At 56.6% G+C, this 20,858-nt stretch overlaps 1 protein-coding gene across 13 annotated transcripts in view; it reads right to left on the bottom strand.

Moving 5' to 3' along the window:
* The window catches only part of CUX1 (cut like homeobox 1), a 376,259-nt gene that overhangs the window by 70,112 nt on the left and 285,289 nt on the right, over positions 1-20,858 (bottom strand). For 6 of the 13 annotated variants that reach the window (XM_045461928.1, XM_045461925.1, XM_045461929.1 and 3 more), the window contains 6 exons: positions 16,665-16,853; positions 7,532-7,590; positions 4,480-4,528; positions 3,579-3,675; positions 1,890-2,561; positions 732-797 (listed from right to left, as the gene is read on the bottom strand). In XM_045461928.1, coding sequence (XP_045317884.1) covers positions 732-797; positions 1,890-2,561; positions 3,579-3,675; positions 4,480-4,528; positions 7,532-7,590; positions 16,665-16,853 — 1,132 coding nt within the window. The remainder of the gene's footprint in view (positions 1-731; positions 798-1,889; positions 2,562-3,578; positions 3,676-4,479; positions 4,529-7,531; positions 7,591-16,664; positions 16,854-20,858) is intronic. The other 7 variants (XM_045461926.1, XM_045461924.1, XM_045461922.1 and 4 more) reach the window with 4 other exon arrangements.

Genomic DNA, 20,858 nt, shown 5'->3' with positions numbered 1-20,858 from the left:
ACAGGGGGACGCTCTGCAGAGTAGCCACGTGCACAGAGGCACCGAAGCTACTGCGGCCCGGGGGCGGGGGCGGGGGCGGGGGGGGGGGGGAGCTGGCCCCAGTTCTTTCTGGAAGCCTTCCGCGTATTTTCATCCTCCACTTCCCTGCTAAGTAAGGCCACCGCCGCACCAAACCACTGCCAGACAAGCACACCGCTGGGGCGCGGCCCCTGTGAAGATGCAGCGCCCAGGAGCACAGTGGGGGTTGGCTCGCCAGGGCCCAGAGGAGAACCGATAATGACACTGGGGATCTGTCCACTCCGTAGCACCTTTAACGTATTTCAGAGTTAAAAGGAAGTACAAGGAAGCAGCAGTATCTCATTGCCTCGGTCACCTGATTTTTCTCAGAGCGGAAGTCGTTAGCTCTTGGCTGCCTCTGAGAAAACGGGGAAAGGTGTAATTTGCACCTGAGCGGGGGCTGGGCTGGTCCGGGGTGGGGGTGGGGGTGGGGGCTGGTTCTTAGCGGTGCTTCCCCGCCTCACCTCTTGCGCACCCAGTAGGGTGCGGGCAGCTGGGGAGGAAGGGACCGTGCGTACTTGAACCCGTGCTTTGTTTTATACTTACTAGCTGTTTTTCCATCAGGTTCCAGGCCAGAATCACACTGGACAGTTTTAACCCAAATGCACAGCTAAGGACATGCTGCTTCCTAGGTTTTTACTAACTGCAAAGAAAAACACCTGCCTGCGACATACCTTCAGACCCATTTCTTCGTTTCGGTACTTCCTGAAATAGTCTGTTCAGGCTCTGGCCTGGATTCTCTGTTGAAAAACAAGTGTGGTAAGAACAAAACAATCAGGGGGACGGTGGCGTTGACGCTATGGGCTGTGTGACATGACGTCTGAGCCTCCTGTCACTACAGAATGGGCTCAGGGCTTCCTGTACGCCTCGGGAGGTACTAGAAACTTCGAGAGGCCCTTCCCTGGCTGGCCGGCCCACAGAGGCCAAGGCCCTGCTGTGGAAGATCAGACAGACCTAAGGAGTGGCCCACGGCACCGAAGCCGTGAGGGTCAAAGGGAGGGGGCACCGCCTGCCGCCGAGCGCGTCGCCCACCAGCCCCCGGCACAAAGCTCACATTAATCATCCAAAGACAGTCAATTTCAGTTAACATCGCCACAGAAAGCTCAACGTGCCCTGTGCAAATCGACGCTCCCGGAAGCGTCTCCCTTCCCTGTTTGCTGCGTCTCCAGTGTGTCTGGTAAGACTACCCTTCTCTACCACTGCTGGTCGAGCGGAATGATCCCGTCGTTCGGGAGGGAAGGGGATTCTTTCAATCAGGGGTAGGAGTGGCTGTCATATTTGTGGAGGGTGGGGGAGGAAGGCGGTTTTCATAGAGCTTTCACGGATCTTACTCAAGGCAGGCTGGTGTCTGGCTGGTTTTGGCTAAAGGAACCACTAACGGAAGGTCACACCGGGAGAGAGCTGGCCACGGGACACACCCCCCGTGTGCGTGGGAAGAGGAGGGGCACGTGGCTGCCGCTGCTGTGCTGGGGCCGGGCGCTACCCGAGGGCTCCTCCCACGTGAGGCCAGCGCCCACCACCAATGGGACCGCTGGACGCGACACGCGTCGGGACGTTGTACAGGATGCGATTCCGTCCGACTTGACGGGTGGCACTTTAGTTCTGAGTTTACTACATGCGGGGGGGCTGAGCGAGTGTCAGAGGCCAGGCCCCCCGTATCTGTCGGCTCCGGCTCATGCCGCCGACCTTCGGACCCCAGAGATGGTAGCGGCGAACGGAATTTTACCTGCTGTGACGCACGGACGTTTCAGCTCACACGCACGCGCACGCGCACTCACACACAACTCCGTGCCGGGCTCGCACGCTGGCACCACCCCGCGAGAGCCTCTCACCTCTTTGTCTGCCTTGGATGCTGCGAAGAGCCAGGATGTTCTGCTCGTCCGAGAGGAACTGCTTCATCTTGTGAAAGGGCTCCTTGCCGCGAACGGTCAGTTTATTCCATGGCTTGGGCCGGGCCAGAATCTCGCTCACGGACCCTTGAGACAGTCCCAAGACATAGTGTCCGAAAATGCGCTGTCCGATATTGTGCTTGATCAACTGTTCCTTCACCTGCCGGGCGATTTCCGCAGTGTCTATCTCCTCGCCCTCGGAGACGCTCCCAGCACTTTCTGACTGGCTGGGAGACGGGGCCATGCCATTTACATCTGGGCTTTGTTGTAATGGACTTTGGGAAGATATGGAGTTTGTGCTGTATGGACCTGTTGAAAAAATCACGCTTGTGCTTCCTGCTTCCTGCATGGCCTTGGAGTAGAAGGACTGCATTAGCTGTCGCTGGAGGAGAGAGTTTAGTGCAAATTTTCCCGTAGAAGCCAGGGGCAGGCTGGGGCTTGCCAGGGATGAGCTGAAAAAGTCTTGCGTTAACCCCGTTGGTGAGAACTGGTGTGTACCATTAGTATTGGAAGCCTGCTCCCCCGTGTTGCGGGGCAACTGAGGAGGAGGGGAGGCCGGCAAAGGTCCAGGACGCTGACTCTCAGGCTGGTCTTTCCCTTTTCTCCTGGCTGACCCTACAAGGAAGGGCAAACATAATGCATTATGGGGGATTCAAAAGGGAAAAAAAACCAAGACCAAAATGCAGAGTTTGCCCCACAAAAGGGAAAAAAAAAAAACCAAAAAGTGCAGATTTTACAAGGGCCAATGAGGTGTGTTGGTCTGTTTTTCAATTGAATTTTTAAATTAGCCAAACGAGGCCCCCCGAAACAAGCAACATGCATTTCATGTTTGCACCTTTCTTGTACGTTGCAGCCTGGAGAGTCCCCTCGACATAGATTTAAAGTCCTAAAGTGACAAGGAGCCGGTACCACACACAGTAAAGAGTCGACAGGTCGCGGGGCCTCTGATTGGGCCGCTAGCATTCGAGCTATTACCAGAAGGGCCCCACCTGAGGAGCAGCAAACACTGACATTTTGGGACCAACGGGTTCTCTCACACCACTTGCTCTGAGGCGAATGCACTGTACCGAGTCCACTCGATCGAAGGCACGCACATTTTAAGAACGAAATATCATCGGAGCCCGAGACACTGTTAAACGGTTTACCAGCTGCCAAAACCAGAAGCAGTCAGTGACGCCACCATTTTGGGACGAGCAAAGAAAGGCTAAGGATGGGGGATGCGCTCCCAAGGAAAACCTGACGAAGGAAGAAAAGCTCCACTGAGGCTGGAAGGGCCGGGCCTCCGCAAGCAGCCCCGGAAACACCACAAGAGAGAGAGGCCGCACAACTGGGAAAAGACCAGAAAAGCCAACATCCTCCGAGTGTCCCTCCTGGATGTCCTGCAACACTGGCTCTAACTGACCTCCGCAGGCGCTCTGCGGCCACACATCCGGCCTTGACCATCTTTAAGCGGGGCGGGGAGGGGAGGGGAGGAGCAGTGAGGAGGACCAGGAGGAGACCAAGCACTCATTAGTCAAGGCTGTCATCAACCGGTGATGTTCCCGTCATGCATCGGCCCAGACTCACGGTTCACCTTCCTCTTCCTCGACCCCCGGAAGGGACCGAGCACGGCACGCGATGCCGTCCACCTACCGCTCAGGTCGCTGTTGGAGATGCGCAGCGCGGCATTCTCGGACTGCAGCGAGCGGTTCTTCTCCAGCAGCAGCACCTCCAGGGGCTTGGATGCGTCCTAGATGGGGCAGAGCAGGGCTCACCGCGGGGCCGGCCACCCTCCCGCTCCCCGGGGCCACCAGAACCCCACACCCCCTGCTCTGATGGCTCGTGCGCCCGACTCGGCTGACTCCGATACGTTACAGAGATCTGCCTTCCCCTGAAGATGGTCACGCGCACGTGGGAAACGCTCGAGTTCCTTTCCAAAGGAATGCGTTCCACCTGGAGCTTTTACGTCTTCTTTTACGTCCACGTGGCTTCTAGACAACTAATCATGTTCTATTCCGTCCCCACGTCCAGGGAGTCTAGACCTGTGTCTCATCGGGCATTAGAACTGGCTGTCCGAAGGTCACTGCAGAGGTTACCAGCCCCAAAGAGTCAGCTGCCGTCTGGGCATCAGGAGTGGGCTTCTGTTTGGTGCCTCAAAGTCTACGCGGCCACCAGGTAGACAATGTGCCGCTGTCATCTTGCCCCGTCCCTTTTCCACGTGAGGCAGCAGATAATAAAAGCCAGTCCATTTTGGGCGGGTCTCTGACATAATCTAAGACTGTTTTTAGCCACGTTCTTAGTGCCCGCCCGAGTTAAATCACAGTGTCACGTGAACTGAGTTACCAGTTTGGAAAACACTGACTCTTCTCTTCTTGCCTCTTTTTACATGAAAGATAACGTGCCTGAACTTGCTTAAGGTTCCTGAGAAATCACTCGTCAGCTGCAGGTGGGAGGTTTCATAGACATTTCGAGCTCGTGATGCTCGCCCGGGGACGGACGAGTGAGCACGGCGAGGTGACCCTCGCACACACTGAAAGCAAATGAGACCGTGTACCTGTGTCCCAGCTCCCTCGGACGGTGCAAACTCCATGGATTTCAGAATGCTGTGAAGAGCAAGACAGAGCAGTCATTTCCCCCGCGTACCTTTGACGACCGCCACACTCACGAGCACTGACATCAGTTTCCTGCACTCCAGGAACCGAGGAACCGAGAGCTCTAACCACCTCCCTGGCAGCATTATCATCTGATAGTGTCTCTAGAATAGCTATTCAACTAGCAGTTGGCCCGCAAAAGTTTCTTGCCCAGCATGTAAATCATTCCATATGGAATCACACCAGGGCTGTTCAGAGTATAATTTTAAAGTTGAACACAGACATAACATTGTTGCAAGTGGAATGTATTTGTCAAGCGTACAGGGAATGTTAAGGTTGTAAGAAGGAAGCCAGGGAGAGAAAGCTCATCCCTCCTACCTGCTCCCGGGGCCAGACGCTCGCTTGGTGCCTGGCACCTGGGCCCCGGGGGAAATGGTCAAAGAGCAAGTCCCAAGTTGGATGGCTCACAGGCTGGTCGCAGACCTACTCTGTAGCCCCTGGCGGTGTGGGGGAGCAGGACTATTTCTCCTTTGTCCTCCTTATCACTGAAATCACTTCGTCCAGGCCTGTTTCAACAAGTCCCACAGCCGAGTTGAGTGCAGGTGCCCAGAACCACTATTTAAGGGGACACCTTTTCCTTTCTGTGAGTCCACATGGCCCCAGGAGCTCGGGAAGGTGAGTGAGAGCCTCCGTAGTCCCAGGCAGTGGGCCACCTGTGCTCTCCCAGAGTTCTTATGGCTGTGACTCTGGCCCCTGCCCTCTTTAAGCTCCACGGAAGTGTCAGAGAGAGAGCATGGTGTAAAAATGCCCAGGGCCCCAGGAGACCACGCTCTGCCATTGCCACCGTGGCAGCCAGTAAGGAGCTGACGGCTTAGTTTATCTGTGGTTATATCTTCAGAGTGGCCCTCGTCACGTAGACTAAGAAAACAGGAACGGAAGAGCAGCTGCGGGGAGGGGTGGAGCGGGGGGGAGGGAACCTCATAATTTTATTTTATGGTGAGCTATTGAAAATAATAAGAACTCAGGGCCCCACTGCATCAGCCAGGAGAGAAGTGACGAGCAGTCTGGAACTCGTCTTTTTTTATGGCCTTTGTGTGCGCAACTATATTCTTGTCTGAGATCTTTAAGATCGTGTAACAGAAGACCGGAGTGAGTCTATGAGCTTAGACCCCAAACACCAGTATCTTTTCAATTTATTCAGCAAATCTTTACCGATGACCTATTAGGTGCCTGGCACTCGAGAGGATCGGAGCCACTCCGCCCCTCACCCGTGTGGACTCCGTCGGCTGTCATGTGCGTAGAAGACAAAATCCAAAGAGTGTGTGAAAGTGAAAACCTGGTGGGCCCCCTGGCGGCAGAAACCCCATTGGGCTGGAGACGGGGTCTGTCTCAGGAGGAGTCAGTGTCTCACAAGGGCCTGGAAGGAGCAGGGTGTTTTACAGACCACCAAGGTGGGCAGGGAGCCCGTGGAGGGGACGGGGACGGGGACTGAGGCGTGTGTTTGGGAGGGCACTTGGGTTGAACACGTGTCAGCAGCAAAGCCATCCCAATGGGGCGTTCGGATGCAGACGTGGGGCTGAGGTGGGGCCTTGGTGCGCGCAGGTGCGACAGAAAGGGCCTCCGGGAATACGGGTGCGGTTCTGGGAGGGGCCGGGGGCCGGCGTGCAGCGACTGGGCTGGGGGCGAAGGCCTCCGCATCAGAGTTTTCTGACTCGACACTAGAAGGCACACAATGTTTCCTTTTGCGTGGGAGGAAGAGAGGGAGGAGGGGACGTGGGGACGGGAGAGGCAGATCTAGAAGGCCGGATGGGTAAGTAACAAATGCCCCACGGCTGGATCTGCGTGTCGGCAGGTGTACCGGTGGCCACGGAGGGGTTGCGAGGGGCGAGACCGTGCGGGGAGAGCCGCGCTGGGCGTGGGGCTGGGGAGCCGCCTGCAGGCAACTCCCTTGGGAGGCCGGAAGCACTCGTGGCCCAGCCAGGGCGACGGGAGACCTGGTGGCAAGAAGGTCAAAGAGGCCTTCCGGTGGGCATTTTTGGCAAACCCGAGGGATCATTAAGAATACAAAGAACAGCATGGCGAGGGGGTGTGGCCTATTTTAAAAGGAGAAGTTAAAAATGTCAGCAAGAGAGAGGAGCCGGTGGGTTGGCAGGGGAGGGGGAGGGGGCCCGAGGTGCAGGGGGAGGGTCAGCCCGGAGAGGCGGGAGGGAGATGCCGGGATCAGAGCAGGGATCCGAAGGCCAAGGGGGAGACTGTGGGACACCAGGAGGTTCTGTGGAGGGGTTGGTGGGGAGCAGGAGGACCCTCATTCCTCTCCAGCGGAGAGCACAGGCCTGGAGGGCCGGGTGGCTGTCTTCGCAGTGTTTGAGGGCCCAGCCACGGAGGCAGGGACGCTCAGGGACAGACTCTGCAGCCAGACTGGGGGAGAAGAGGGCCCTTTGCACTGTGGGGGCTGCCCATGAACTCCAGGGCTGGGCGACCTTGGCGGGGGGGGGGGGGGGGGCAGGGAGTCTGAGATGGCAGGGGGAGGCAGGGAGGCCGGGCGTGGGGAGGGGACTTCACCTTGAGAGTGTAAACGTTAGCACTGGAGGGGTGACAGGCTTTTAGCTGTTGCCTCTCGGAGGGGAAACTGGACACTGGGAGAAAAAGTCCTGGCACCTGCAGGTGGGCAGGGGGTGGGAGGCCATGGGAACTCTTTCGACGGGAAAGCATTTCCCTGCTCTGCTCCCGTTCAGGGAATTTCTGTCTGCAACACGGCCCTGTGTTTTATAATTGCTTGAAAGGCAACGTCTCCCTTGATTCTGTGCGTGCTGGCCTACTTTAAACACGCAGAGTTTTATGGAAAGTCCGGAGAATTCAGGCACAGGCCTGAGTGTAAACGCCCACGGCTCTGGGCGGCCCGGGGCAAGGACCCGTGGCTGGTCCCCCCACCCATTCCTGGTGCAGAGTCTCCTGAGCAAATGTCGCTGAGGAGCCCCGACTGGCGGGTGGCCGAGCAGGCGTCTCCACACTTACCTTAGTTCCTTCTTCACTTCCTCATAGTCAGCCTGTCCTTTGAGTTTTTCTTCCAGTTGCTGCAAACAGAGGCACTTTATTAGTGGCTGTGTCTGAAACAGGTGGGAGGACTTGGCTACGAAACAAATGTCTGTGCACCCCCCCCAAATTCGTGTATCGCATCCCGACCCCCAAGGTGATGGTGTGAGGAGGTGGGGTCTTCGGGGGTGACGGGGGCGTGAGGGGGGAGCCCCATGGATGAGATCAGCACCCTCATCAAAGAGACCCCGCAGAGCTCCCTTGCCCTGCTAGGAATGTGAGGACACAGTGGGCGGACAGACGGCAGTCTGTGAACCAGGAGAGGAGCCCTCACCGTATGCGGAATTTGCCAGAGCCTTGATGCTGGACTTCCCAGCCTCCAGAACTCTGAGAATAAAATGTTTGTGGCTTAAACCCCTGGTTTAGGATGTCGTGTTATGGCAGCCTGTGTGGACTGGGACAGCCATCGCCGACTGCACTCCCTCTAAGCCATCCAGCCGTCCCTGAGGGGGAACACCGGCACCTAGAAATGAATGGTGGTGACACGTGGGGTCGCCTTTTGGCCCTCACGCTTCCGGTCCGGCGCGCGCGCGCGTGCGTGTGTTTGTGTGTGTGTGTGTGTGAACGGGCACGGTCGGGTGTGAGTGGGCCCGCGTGCAGGCGTGGTCACACACAGTGTAGCATAAAACTTAACCGAGGTGGGACAAGGCTTTACGTAAATGGAAAACAGAACAAGAAAAGGCCATTTTGTATGAAATACCGTGAAGTGGCAAACAGGACGGAGAGAAGTTCTCAGCACTTTAAAATCAGCGCGTGGCTTTTCCCGAAATATACTAGGCAAGCTGACACAGGCAGTCAGTCGCATGTCAACACCAGAGCTGACAAGGGGTTCGAGCCCTTTGTCGTGGAGCGCTGGCATCAGGAAAGAAGAGCATTTGTACTCCCAGACCCCCCGCCCCCCCAGATGTGGGCATTTTAGGAGGGGAGACCCATTGAGCTGGTCGGTCTTTCTGTCGGAATCCCACGGGAGGACCCTCGGAGGGCAGCTGGCCAGCAGGGCCAAGGCGGGGCACAGCCGACTCCCTGGCCCCCGAGTGCCCTTCAGAGGGAGGGCGAGGTGACACGCTCCCCTGATAGGATGACGCTCTGACGTGCTCCATCAGGGTCTGCGAACTCACGGGGCATTGATGTAATCGGTTTGCACAGAGCTCTGCAGGGCTTTCTTGCCAGGAGAGGCCGTTAGCTGTGGGTGGTGGGCAGAGGGCGCGCTCCTCCGTGAGGGTGTTTGGACTAGTTTGCTTTTGACCCCCCGCAAAGGGGAAGGAGACAGACCCAGCTGGGGCAGGGGATGGCGGACGATTTAGCAGGTTTCCGGGCCTGGGGGGGAATCGACAGCGCCTTCCCATCTACAGGGTTCTGCGTGGCCAGCCACGACCACAGCTACAGTTTAAGTCCGGCTGAGAATGTTCTAGAGTTTGGGGAGGACATGCCCATCCGGCCCATCGGGCCGGATGCTCAACGTGCATCTCAATCTGCCTGCTGTTCAAGGATTCGGGTGTTCTGTAAGCTAAACTCATTTCGCTCCTCTTTTCCTGTCGTCTTTGCTGGCAGTTTCTTGTGTATTTCCACGGTGTAAAACTGCTCTGCCCTAGTTCCTTTTTATGACCCCTTGTCAACTTCCTAACGGTTTCTCGTCCTAGTCAAACGGCGTCCTAGTCAAATGGCGGTAGCATACAGTCATATTCCCACACCAGGGTCTCTGCAGGTGCTCTTGAAGAAGCGATTATTTCACTCCCCTACGATCGAGTGCAGGGAGCACTCCCGGACAAAAGGTGATCTGGCACCAGGCCGGACTTCAGGGAGGCTGCGTTTGGGACACACGCACAACTTGGTCGTGTTCAGGGAACACGAGACAGACAGGAGGGAGGGCAGGGAGAGGGGAAAATACGGAGCGCTTCCGAACCCGGTGCGGCACGGAACCTGGAGTCAGTTCCGTCACTCCTGAGCTGGACACCTTGGGGCTCGGTAATGAGTGTTTCATCTGTGAAATACGGGAAGGGCAGCAACAACCTCAAAGGGCCGAGCAGAAGAGCACGGGGCAAGGTCCTGGTGCAGATGAGGCGCCACAGGGCCTTTGATGTGGGGCTGTCATCACGGCCCAGCCTCCCAGGGAGCATGGCTTTGCAGACCTGTGATGGGCCCTAATTAGAAGGTTTTAGGACCGGAGCTGTGTAACTTGGTCGGATGTGACATTTTTCGCTGAGAACTGAATAGCTTTTGCTGAAATTTGTCACCCCCCTGGGGGCATCTCAATCAAGAAGAACCCAAGACCGCATCTGTAAACCTCTGATGTTCATTTCTTTGGGCAGATGATTGGATGCGGGCTGGCGGGGCCGCCTGACAGAGCCTGTCCTGACCCGTGAGGACCTCGAGCCCGTCTTCACCACGGTCTCTGGGGAGTGTGATGTCCCCAGAGCCATACTCGTAGTGGCGTGAAGGGGCAGGAGGCACACGGCCTGTGGTACCAGATATGCCCACCGTGGAAAAAAGATCAATGGTCCTCTGCTTGGGCTTCAGGCCAGAAACTCCCTGCTGGGTGCCTGCAAAGTCTAGTTTCCAAAACTTTCAATCTGGAAAGGCAACAGGTGCTCCGTCTGTCGTTCTCTGTGGAGGAAGGCTCCGCTCCGATTTCGCTGGTGCTCCTCGGGGTGGGCCGGGTTCCGTGCCCCAAACGCGATCTCATTTAACGGTGGCATCGCTTCTGCAGAGGTGGCTGTCTGCCCAGAGAGCAAACGTGTCACTGGGTTCTACCATCAGACCTAGTTAGAGCAGAGGCCGGCCGCACCTGTCGGTAATTCCAGGAGGAACCGAGAAGGTGCGTGTGCTGAGGCCAGACCAGGCGCTCACTGGAAGCCTGGGCTCCGGAGCCCGACAGGTCAGGGCCAAGGCCTGGCTCTGCCACTTAGTTGCGGGGTGACCTTTAACAAGACACTGAACTCAGTTTCTTCATGTATAAAACGGGGGTCTTGGTGCACACGGTATAGTGGTTTGGCGAGGACTGGAGGAAATAATGCTAAGTGCTTGGCACGCGGCGAAACGCTTCGCACATGGTTGTTACCGTTGCCGTGGTTGCTAGGACTTTAACCCTGGGGGGTGGTACTGAATAGACTGTATGATTCTGGAAGGGACTCTCCGGTTCTGAATCCAGGGGCTCCCCTTATGGAGTTCTCCACATCCCAGCTCCCCGGCAGACCCACGGAGGAGGAGCACGGGTGCCCGGGGCAGCGCTGGCCGTGAAGTGCCGGTGACAGGCAGGCAGCGCATCTGGTGTGTGCAGCACCTGGGAACCAGGGTATCTTCTCGAAAAGGTGCTTGGCAAAGGAACCCGCCTGGGCTCTAACAGAGAGGTGAGAAAAGGTCAAGGGTCAGAGATGGGCTGCTGGCCCACTCCTGGCCTGCAAGGGTGTCCCCTTGGGTGAGGGGCTCACGCCTGTCGGGCCTCACGCTCCTCATCTGGACGACGGGTTTTCAAAGGGCCGCGGCGAGGACACGCAGGACACACAAGTGCCCCTCTGAGAGGACCACGTGACGTGGGTCACGTCCGTTCAGTGACAGGGAGCACACACGTCGTTCCGGGAGCTCAGGAGGTGCTCGTCAAATTATCTTGAATTGCTAGACGAATTAATTATCCAGAGGAAGTGCTTAAGAACCTGGCTAAGCCTTGAAGAATTAAGGAAATTTAATTTGAAACGCAAGGCATACCGGCGTGTGGCAGATGGGTGCCACGTTTATAAAAGACGCCTCTTACTCAAGTTCTGACACGCCTGCCCCCTGTTTTAGGGCCGCCAAATGAAGGGGCCTCTGAGGCAGAGACCCTCGGCAAGGCCCTTCTTCTGGCCGGCACAGCAGGGGTCGGGCAGTAATGTATCTCTGCCCCAACAGAGACGGTGGGCCGGTCAGGTGGGGGCACTGCCGTGGGCAGACGCCTCCGTCTTTCCTCCGGAGATGGTCAGAGCCAGGCTTTCAGCCGTGTTTTCTTAGGAGCGACAGCGCCGGCCAGGGGCATCAGGGTGTGACCCCTGTCTTCACGGGGACCACCAGTCACGAATGAGGAGGTGTGACTGGGCTCCCGGTCCAGGGCAGTGGCGGTGGGGGCGGCGGCGGGGGGGGGGGGGTCTGAGGCCCAGCCCCTCAGGTAGACACTGCATGTCTGAGGTCCAGGCTTAGGATTCCACCTGCACGGGGAGCCCGTTTGGTCTCCACGGTTCCTATCGAATTTAGGATCTACAGATGATGGGTGTGGCGGGGTGGGGGGAAGCCCAGAGGGCCCGAGGGCACAAGGCCAGGCCGTGGAGGGGCAGTGACAGTTATACTGGAGGGCTCGCTCCCGGCACGGGTCACTGCCAGTTTCCACGAGCTGTGGTCCAGGTGTGACCTAGGCAGCCAACTCCTTCTCATGGAATGGCGCCATCACAGACCAGGAGGGCCCAGGCTCCGTGCTCAGGCCGCCTGGACATTGCCCGTCATGGTCAGCTAGGTGTGCCGCGATCCGGGGCGGCCTTCAGGTGAAACGCCTCGGTCCATCTCCAGGTGGCCAGGGGCACGGGTGTCCTGCCAAGAGGACGCGTCGTAGGTTCCCGTAAGTAATCAGCTCCTGAAAACGTTTCCAGTAATGGGTCCGGGTTTACAGCCACTCTGGAGGAGCCCACTCGTGGCCTCCCACTCCTACCTCCATCCTCACGTGGACCTCGAGGCCGCTAGCATGGAGCCCCTCAGGTTTTCAGAGACTGAGTCCAGCGTGCTTTCCCCCGGGGCCTCGCCGCCGCGGCCGCGCAGATCGCCTCTGCTTCCCGCACCGGGGCCACCTTTGCCTCCTCTTCCCCACGGAAACCCCCTTCTTTCCTCTCCCTGACTCTGTGCTCACAGCGTCTTCAAGATCCAGCCAGGACGGGGCGCCTGGGTGGCGCAGTCGGTTAAGCGTCCGACTTCAGCCAGGTCACGATCTCGCGGTCCGTGAGTTCGAGCCCCGCGTCGGGCTCTGGGCTGATGGCTCAGAGCCTGGAGCCTGTTTCCGATTCTGTGTCTCCCTCTCTCTCTGCCCCTCCCCCGTTCATGCTCTGTCTCTCTCTGTCCCAAAAATAAATAAATGTTGAAAAAAAAAAAATTAAAAAAAAAAAAGATCCAGCCAGGACAAGGCCGTGGGGAGCTCGGTCCCGGGCTCCCTGCTGTCGGGACGTTTGAGGTTCGGGCTCGCCTGTGCCATCCAGGCTAAGTCAGTCCTGCTGGTGGGCAGGCGTGTGCACGGGCCTCTCTTCACCTCAGTGACCTCCTCTCCGTGAGACCGGATCACCATCACGCCTGCTCGTGTGGTGAGCCCGAGACATCGGTGGGACGCTCACCGAAACAGGACGGAAGGCGGCCTCAGGGAAGAGTAAATCCGCTGCCGGGCGAGGGAACCTACGTGCCAAAGAGGCAGCGTCCAGGATCAAAGGTGCCAAGTGAGTCTACGGAAGTGGTTGTTTCTTTTTTCCTGGCCCAACCCCCCGAGGGACAAGGCGAGCTCCACGGTGGCTCAGCAGAACCTTGCAGGAGATGGGGGTGAGGGGAACAGAGGGTTGGGAAGGCATGTGGTTTGGAGACAGCCTCCCCCAGGTGATGCTAATACACCTGCCCACCACCCCCTTAGTGGGAAGTACTCATCTTTAAAAAATATACCTTCTCCTAATGGGAGAATGGCATTCTTTTAGCTAGCCTTTCTTATAAATAGCCATTTTAAATGGAAGCTATTTATCGGGAGCTTTATTTTCTGTGCTTTAGCAAGTAGAGTGCAGGTGACTGCCTAATTATACTGCCTCCGTACTGAAGTGCTCCAACAGAAGACCACAGAATAGAGTTATCGAAAATAGCCGGCTTGTAATGGCAGTCGGGTTAGTTCGTTAATTACAAATACAGAATTGGCCCGGACAAGTGGCACTGTGCTTGAGCACTTGTCAGGTGAGACAGGAAGAAACATCACCCACGTCTGAGCGTGTTTCGCCGTCTAAGACTAGAGGGTATGCCGCTGCGCGTGGAGAGCGATGCGTTTAGGGTGGATCTGGCTCGAGAAAGCAGAGCACGGCGGGAAGAGAGACTGGAAAACATCCACCTGTCCATTTATCCTCACACAGTTGCCAATCGATCGTCGAGGCAAAGGGAGGAAATACTGGTTGCGAGAGATGGAGAGTTTCAAGGTGTCAGAGAAAGCGAACCAGTGAGTCCCCAGACACGGTCCATTTCAGTGCTACCACCAAGAAGTACTGTACTGGTCGAGAAACCCCAAGAAGCCGCAGCGTAAAGGCTCTGCCCGCTATGCCTTGTGCCCTGTGGGATCAGCCCCACACCCTACCGGTGACTGCCATCAGGCACAGGAGCATCTGTCTCAAAGACCATCGCCAACATGCATGGCCAAACCACGCCCGATGTCAAGCAGCTGAGCCGGGCCGGAAGCCTCGGCATCCTCAAGCGGCGGTCCCGATTCGAGCCCCACGCGCCGCGTCCCAGGGTCCCCCAGAGCTGAACGACACGGCCCAAGAAGGAAGAGGCTGCGGTGGGGCGGGAGAGGGAGGAGGAAGAAAGGAAAGCCCCAGGGCAAGCTCAGGTGTGGCTCCTGGCTGCTTCCGAGGGACCGCTGCTGGGTGGGAGACCCGCCCCCTGCCACCACTGCGGAAGCGGCAAGCCGCCCATTTGACAGGTCTCATTCCTATTTTCTTCATAATTGTATTGCTGTTTAGTTTAGATTTGAGACTATAAATTATACACATCAGGAAAAAAAAAAAAGCCCCGGGAAGGGAACTGGTTCAATTAACCTCGTTCCTTTGGGTGAGGGAGGCATAGAGGCGTTCTTTGGGGGATGCTGATGCCTTTTGCGTGCGGGTTCAATATTGGGGAGATCTTCACTCCTGGTGACAAGGGGTTAAGATAATTAGAATCAGAGTCTTGTTACTAGAGGATATGTTTTGATTATTAGATCAGATGAAGATAAGGGAGCGGTAATTTTGGAAGAAGTATTGCCAAATTGTTTCATTAACTGCACCGTATTAAAGAATTCCCCCAAGATACGGATAAAGAACATTAATTTGTGAAACTGCGTTTCATTTTTTTTTTTGAGAAGGCAAACATTAAAACGTTAACTGATTTAGAAGAAATTGCTCTATAATAAAAAATGTAAGGTCTATAGCCTCCCTCTCATAGTCAAATGCGGGATTGTATCTGAGTCAGACCCCTTAACTGTAACAAAGGAGAGGAAGGCAAATTATCTAATAATAATGCCACTGCTGGGGTCAGAAATGGCTATAACATGAGAAAATTAAATTTAATCTAGAAATAAAAAATGAGTGCCAGTGCTCACTGGGCAGGCTGACGGGAGAGTAAGAAACTCAGAAGAAATAAATGCCACGGGCTGATGACAAATGTGACCGGGTCCTCAACCCTCTCCCCAAAGTCGGCAGGACCGGCTCTTCCGAGGGACCCAGGCACCCAGCGGTTCCTCGGACAGTGAGTGAAATCCACCCCGAAGGGGCCAGGAAGAGACCAGAGGGGGAGGTACGGTGGGGGCCCTGAGTCAGCGAGGTCAGGCCAGCGAGCTGACGGGAGCACAGAACCTGTTGGAAACTCGGCTCTGGGTCAGAGACACGGTCGTGCGCTGGGAAGGAAAATGTCAGTTTTTTAAAAAAAATCCAGGGGGCGCCTGGGTGGCGCAGTCGGTTGAGCGTCCGACTTCAGCCAGGTCACGATCTCGCGGTCCGTGAGTTCGAGCCCCGCGTCGGGCTCTGGGCTGATGGCTCAGAGCCTGGAGCCTGCTTCGGATTCTGTGTCTTCCTCTCTCTCTGCCCCTCCCCCGTTCATGCTCTGTCTCTCTCTGTCCCAAAAATAAATAAATGTTGAAAAAAAAAATTAAAAAAAAAAAAAAAATCCAAACGGGCCTAACTACGCCTTGGAAGTACCTTCTATAAGAAAAAGTTTTCCTGATGTTTTTGTATAACTCATCTGGATGTACTGCATTTAGTATACGGACGGCTGTGCTCGGCCGTCATTCATGTGCTCTGCACACGCACGCGGGGCAGGGCGGGAGGCCCGGGAGGGCATCGCCCAGGCTGGGGAGGCACGGCGGAGCGGGGGCACATCTGGCCCAGGAGCTGGGCCCACACGTCACTAGTCCTGTCACTTAGCGTCAAACAAGCTACCTCCGAGGCCCCGTGGCTCTCTGGGGCACCACAAACCTAGGGTGCGAGGATTACCTTCACGTTACATTAGCTGCAACAGGCTGGAAATAAATCAAGTGCAATTATTTTTAAAAAGTATACTAAAAGGTTGGCAGAGCTGGACAAAGGGCACGTCTGTGCAGACAGCTTGTGACCAACCCTTCACCAGCAAGTGCGCAAAGTGGCAGTCTGACATCCCGGGCTGGGAAGCATGGCCACGGGTGGGCGCAGGATGGGGCCCTTCTACCAAGCGCTGCCTGCAAGGGATGGCCCATCGAGGGCAGTGCCGTCCGGGCAAGAGCTGGTAAGGGTTCAAAGGCACTCTCCCCGTCTTGGGCCCCAGGACCCTGCTTCTAGCTCCCTCACGGAGGCTCAAGGTTGCCCTACTTGCGGTCAGTCCCAGACAAGATGCTTTCCAGAAGGATCTGACGGCCCCGGTGCACCCAGGCTTCTGACAGACGTGTCCAGGGGATCCTCACTGTTCCCACAGGAGGGAAAAACGCTTGTTGACGGCTGGAGTTCAGACCAAGAAAAACCTAAGCGGTCACTTTGGCTTCCTGACGGAGAACAAGTTCTCACCGTGACCCGTGCAGATTGCAAACATGAGATCTACTCATTGCAACAGCCAAGACGGGGCAAACGAATAAGGTGGCTTCCGGGACAAGGGCTCCCGCCACGGTCACTACACCCGGCACGTGCCCCCGATGCCGGGGACAGAAGCAACCCACTGAGGGGAGCCAGAAGCGCCGCGCCAGTCGCCCCCCCCCCCCCCCCCCCCCCCCCCCCCCCAGGGCCGTGTGCGGAGGAAGGCGGGGCAGTGGGCAGGCTCGCGGGTCCAGCCCTCCCTCGGCCTGCGGCCCCCTCGGCGCCCTTACTTTGAGCGTGCTGTTCTTGGCACTCAGCTGCTGCTCGAGCTGGGAGATCTGGCTGGCCGAGTTCTCCCGCAGCTTCGTGAGGCTGGCCTGGAGTCTCTGCACGTCCTCCACCAGCTGGGCGATCTCCCGCTCTTTGGCGGCCAACTCCACTTCCAGGCTGGAGCGGGTCAGCACCTCTATGGCCTGCTCCTGCGGAGGAGAAAGGAAATGACAAAGCCCCCCGGGGTTCGGGCAGGGCTTGGGCAAGAACACGCAGGTAGAGGGAGGCGGATGGTGAGCTCAGGGTGAGGCGTGACCTCCTGCCTCCGCCCGGACCCGCCAACACCCTCCCTGCACCACCTTCCTGTCTGCACGGCAAATGCGCCTGGATTCGACCGGCGGACAAGGGTTTACTGGGTGCCCACCAGGAGTCGGGCGTACAGTGAGCACAGGACAACGGTCCCTGTCGTTACGGAGCATCCAGCCAGCGGGAGGAGGCTGGGCGTGCGAGCCGCATCAGATGTGTTGGCTGATAGCATAAGCGTGTTGGGCGGCAACCAGGCCATCAGGAGACTGAAGCGGGGGCGGGGCCCGGGGTCAGACTTGGGCGAGGTGGTGGGGTTTTACTGATTTGCGTTTTTTTAAAGCTTATTTATTTTTGAGAGAGAGAGAGAGAGCGCATGTGCGTGCAAGTGGGGGAGGGGCAGAGAGAGAGAAAGAGACAGAGACAGAGACAGAGACGCCTAAGCAGGCTCTGCACCACCAGCGCAGAGCCTGACAGGGGGCTTGGACCCACGGACCGTGAGATCACGACCCGAGCCAGAATCAAGAGTCAGAGGCTTAATGGCCTGAGCCACCCCGTTGCCCCGGCAGTGGGGTTTTAATAAGATGGTCAGGAAAAGCCCCGTTGACATTGTGACACCTGTGCAAAGATCTGAATAAGGTGACAGAAAGGGTCCAGCTGTGTGCTGGGGGCATGAGCGGGGGAGGGGCAGACAGAGAGGGAGAGAGAGAATCCCAAGCAGGCTCCACACTGCCAGCAGAGCCCGACGCGGGGCTCCAGACCCACGAGCCTTGAGATCATGCCCTGAACCGAAACCAAGAGTCAGACGCTCAACTGACCGAGCCGCCCGGGTGCCCCCACTTCTCGGGGATGGAAAACACTAGCGGCTACAGCCCCAGCCGGCAGATGCAGCCAATCCATCCCACGCACGATGTGCTGGTCACCGACTTCTCACGTTGGGGGACAGCCCGTCGCCAGGGAAATAATTTTTCATATCTACTGCCCCCTCCCCAGGAAGTTAAGGACTTTTGTCACTTAAGAATGTCAAGTTCTGTGTGTAAAGGAGTGACTCTTTTCTGTTTCTTTGGTTTGTGTCGTATTATAAAGTGGGTTCACTTCCTCCTGACTTCTGGCAGACGTGCACATGGCCCTAGCGAGCGTCTTCCCGCCAGCTTATTTAAAGGGCGCGTGCTGTCCAGATCAGCTCTGTCCAGAGTGTGCTCCCTGGCCTGGTGCCAGCTCACAGACTGTTGCTGATACAGTGAGACACGCAGAGAAATGCAGAGTGAGCATTTAGAAACTTGCACAGCAGTTCGCCACGGCTGTGACGCTCTTACTGTCTTTTGTAAAACCATCGGTCTGCAACGGATCGGCAGCGAATAAGCAAACAAGCCGTCCTTGGCCACAGAGAGTTTGGGGAGCACCACGCCAGCCAACAACCAAGGTCAGGAGCCACGGGGACCCGAGACAAGTCCTCCTGGCAACGCCAGGGGTTAGGGCCTGGGACACTAGTGACAGAAACACCTGGGAGCCGTGAGAGGGAGAGGCGGGGGTGGAGGGTTGGCAGGAGTTGTCAGAAGGAAGAGGGGCTCCATTTGAGGGTGGGGGCACCACAGGAGGGCAGAGAGGTCAGAAAGAGCAGGGACAGGGCATAAGGGGGAGTGACTGATGCCAGGCCAGCTTGAAAAGGACCGAGCCCGCTGCCACCTGATGGTGACCGACTGCTCAGAAGGGTGGCCAGAGGCGCCTTGAGGTGGCGGGCTTGGGGACACAATGCAAGGGATATCTGGGGAGGTCAGACTTACGGGGAGTAAAGACTGAGCCACAATATCTAATTTACTTATCAATTTTCCAACCTGAGGGATGCCAGCCATAACAACGGTTTCGAGTGCTCTTGGGGAGAGCTGGTAAAACAAGCCAAATCGGGGGATCCGGGATTTTAAGCAGGCAAGTGCAAGTTCACAGACCAGGGATCAGTGGCTCACATGATATGTGTAAAAACAGCAGCTCTCACTGCCGAACCCGGATTCAGGCTGGGGACCTGGGGGCAGGCAGTCCCAGAGGGCCATCTTCTCAACGCCAGGGTCCTAGTCTGGCCTGGCCACAAGCTGGCCGTGTGAGACCTTGGGCACATCAGCTATGTCTCAGGCACCCAGGCCAGATTCCTCATTCATAACACAGCCAAAGCCATTTGTGTCTTACATAAGCTAAATGAGATGAGATCATCCACCCAAATCAGTAAGACCTTGGAAATGAGACAGAAAAGAGCATTCTACTTGAAGCCCAAACGTGGCTCACTTCCTGGCTGTCCCATCATGAAGACACACGACACGGGAGATAGGAAGAAGCAGACAAGGGCCCAGGAGACGGTCACAAGGAGGGTCAGCACCACCGGCTCCCTCGTGTCCGTCTGGGCCTCAATTCAGTTGCACCCGAGTCACTTGGGGGCTTCAGAAAATGTATGGGTTCTGGGCTCAACCCTGGAGACACAGGCTCAGGGAGTGTGGGGTAGGACCCAGGAAACTCCCCGGCGAGTCTGATGGGGTTCAGGGTCAGGACTCTGGCTCGGACAAGCCTCTCAAGGAAGGAACAGAAGCTGACTTCTCCAAGTCTGACAAGAGGCCCGGGTGGGCACCACAACCAGGTCCCCAGAGTCTGTCCCAGCAGGGACGTACCCACGACTCTGGGCTTCCACGACCCAGAGGGGGTCCTACGCTCTTCACGGGTGCCAGGTGTTGGGGGCGGGGGCTCTGACAGCTCAGGAGCCAGGAGAGGATGTGAAAATACTCTGCAGAGTCTAAAAACATTACAGGGACACCGGGTGGCTCAGTCGGTTGAATGTCTGACTTTGGCTCAGGTCTCGATCCGAGGTTTGTGAATTTGAGCCCCACATCGGGCTTTGTGCTGACAGCGTGGAGCCCGCTTCAGATTCTCTGTGCCCCTCTCTCTGCCCCTCTTCCACTTGCACTCTCTCTAAACTAAACATTAACAAAATAAATAAACATTATAAAAAGAGGGTGCCTGGGTGGTTCAGTCAGTTAAGTGTCTGACTCTTGATTTCAGCTCAAGGTCATGGTCTCACAGTTTTGTGAGTCTGAGGCCCACGTGGGGCTCTGGAGCTGGCAGCACGGAGCCCGCTTGGGATTCTCTCTGCCCTTCCCCCACTCACACGGTCTCTCTCTCCAAAAAAACAAAACAAAACAAACAAACAAACAAAAACACAACTTAAATGACCATAAAAGCAGAAGCTACTGGTGGAGGACCCCAATGAGTTATGTCCCTTTGAGCTCCGTTCACCCCCCCCCCTCCCCAGCTGCCCGCGTCGGAGTCCTGGATAAGCTACGTAATGACCTCTTTTTATCCAGCGGCCGTTTCCATATCAAATAGGGATGAGATGCCAGAGCCCCATGCAAGACAGGGAAAGTCAGGGAAGATCGAACTGTGAAACGAAGGTGCACCTAGGACCCGAGACTCAGAGACAGATGCCTGAACCCAGGCTAATACCTTACTTACATTTACTCCCGCAGGGGAAAGATGAGGCCACAGGGACCTCAGCTGTACTTCTCTTTCCTACCGACCCCCCGTATTTCTGCCAACACCAAGTGGCCAAAGTAGGCAGACTCCATCGGGTAGAGTCACCTGGTAGGTTCGCCTGCTAGATGCGTTTTCTACTGTTATGGTTTGTTTAGGTTCAAGGGGTGGTCTGAGGTGGTGTCCCAGAGCCCTGGACTAATACTGGTCTATAACTACTTGACAAAGGACCTGAATATGTCCCGTCTCATTCAACGCACACGAAGGAGAGTAGCTTGACGTGGGGGAGAAAGAATGCGTTCCGGAGTAGGACAACTTAGGATCAAGTTCTGCTTGGGCGTCTTCTAGCTCTGTGACCTTGGGTACATTACTTAACTCCTCTGGGCCCGTTCCCTTACTTG

The sequence above is a fragment of the Leopardus geoffroyi genome, chromosome E3, assembly GCF_018350155.1.
Source record: "Leopardus geoffroyi isolate Oge1 chromosome E3, O.geoffroyi_Oge1_pat1.0, whole genome shotgun sequence".
NCBI classification, from domain to species: Eukaryota; Metazoa; Chordata; class Mammalia; order Carnivora; family Felidae; genus Leopardus; species Leopardus geoffroyi.
This window is presented reverse-complemented; position numbering and strand designations above follow the sequence as displayed.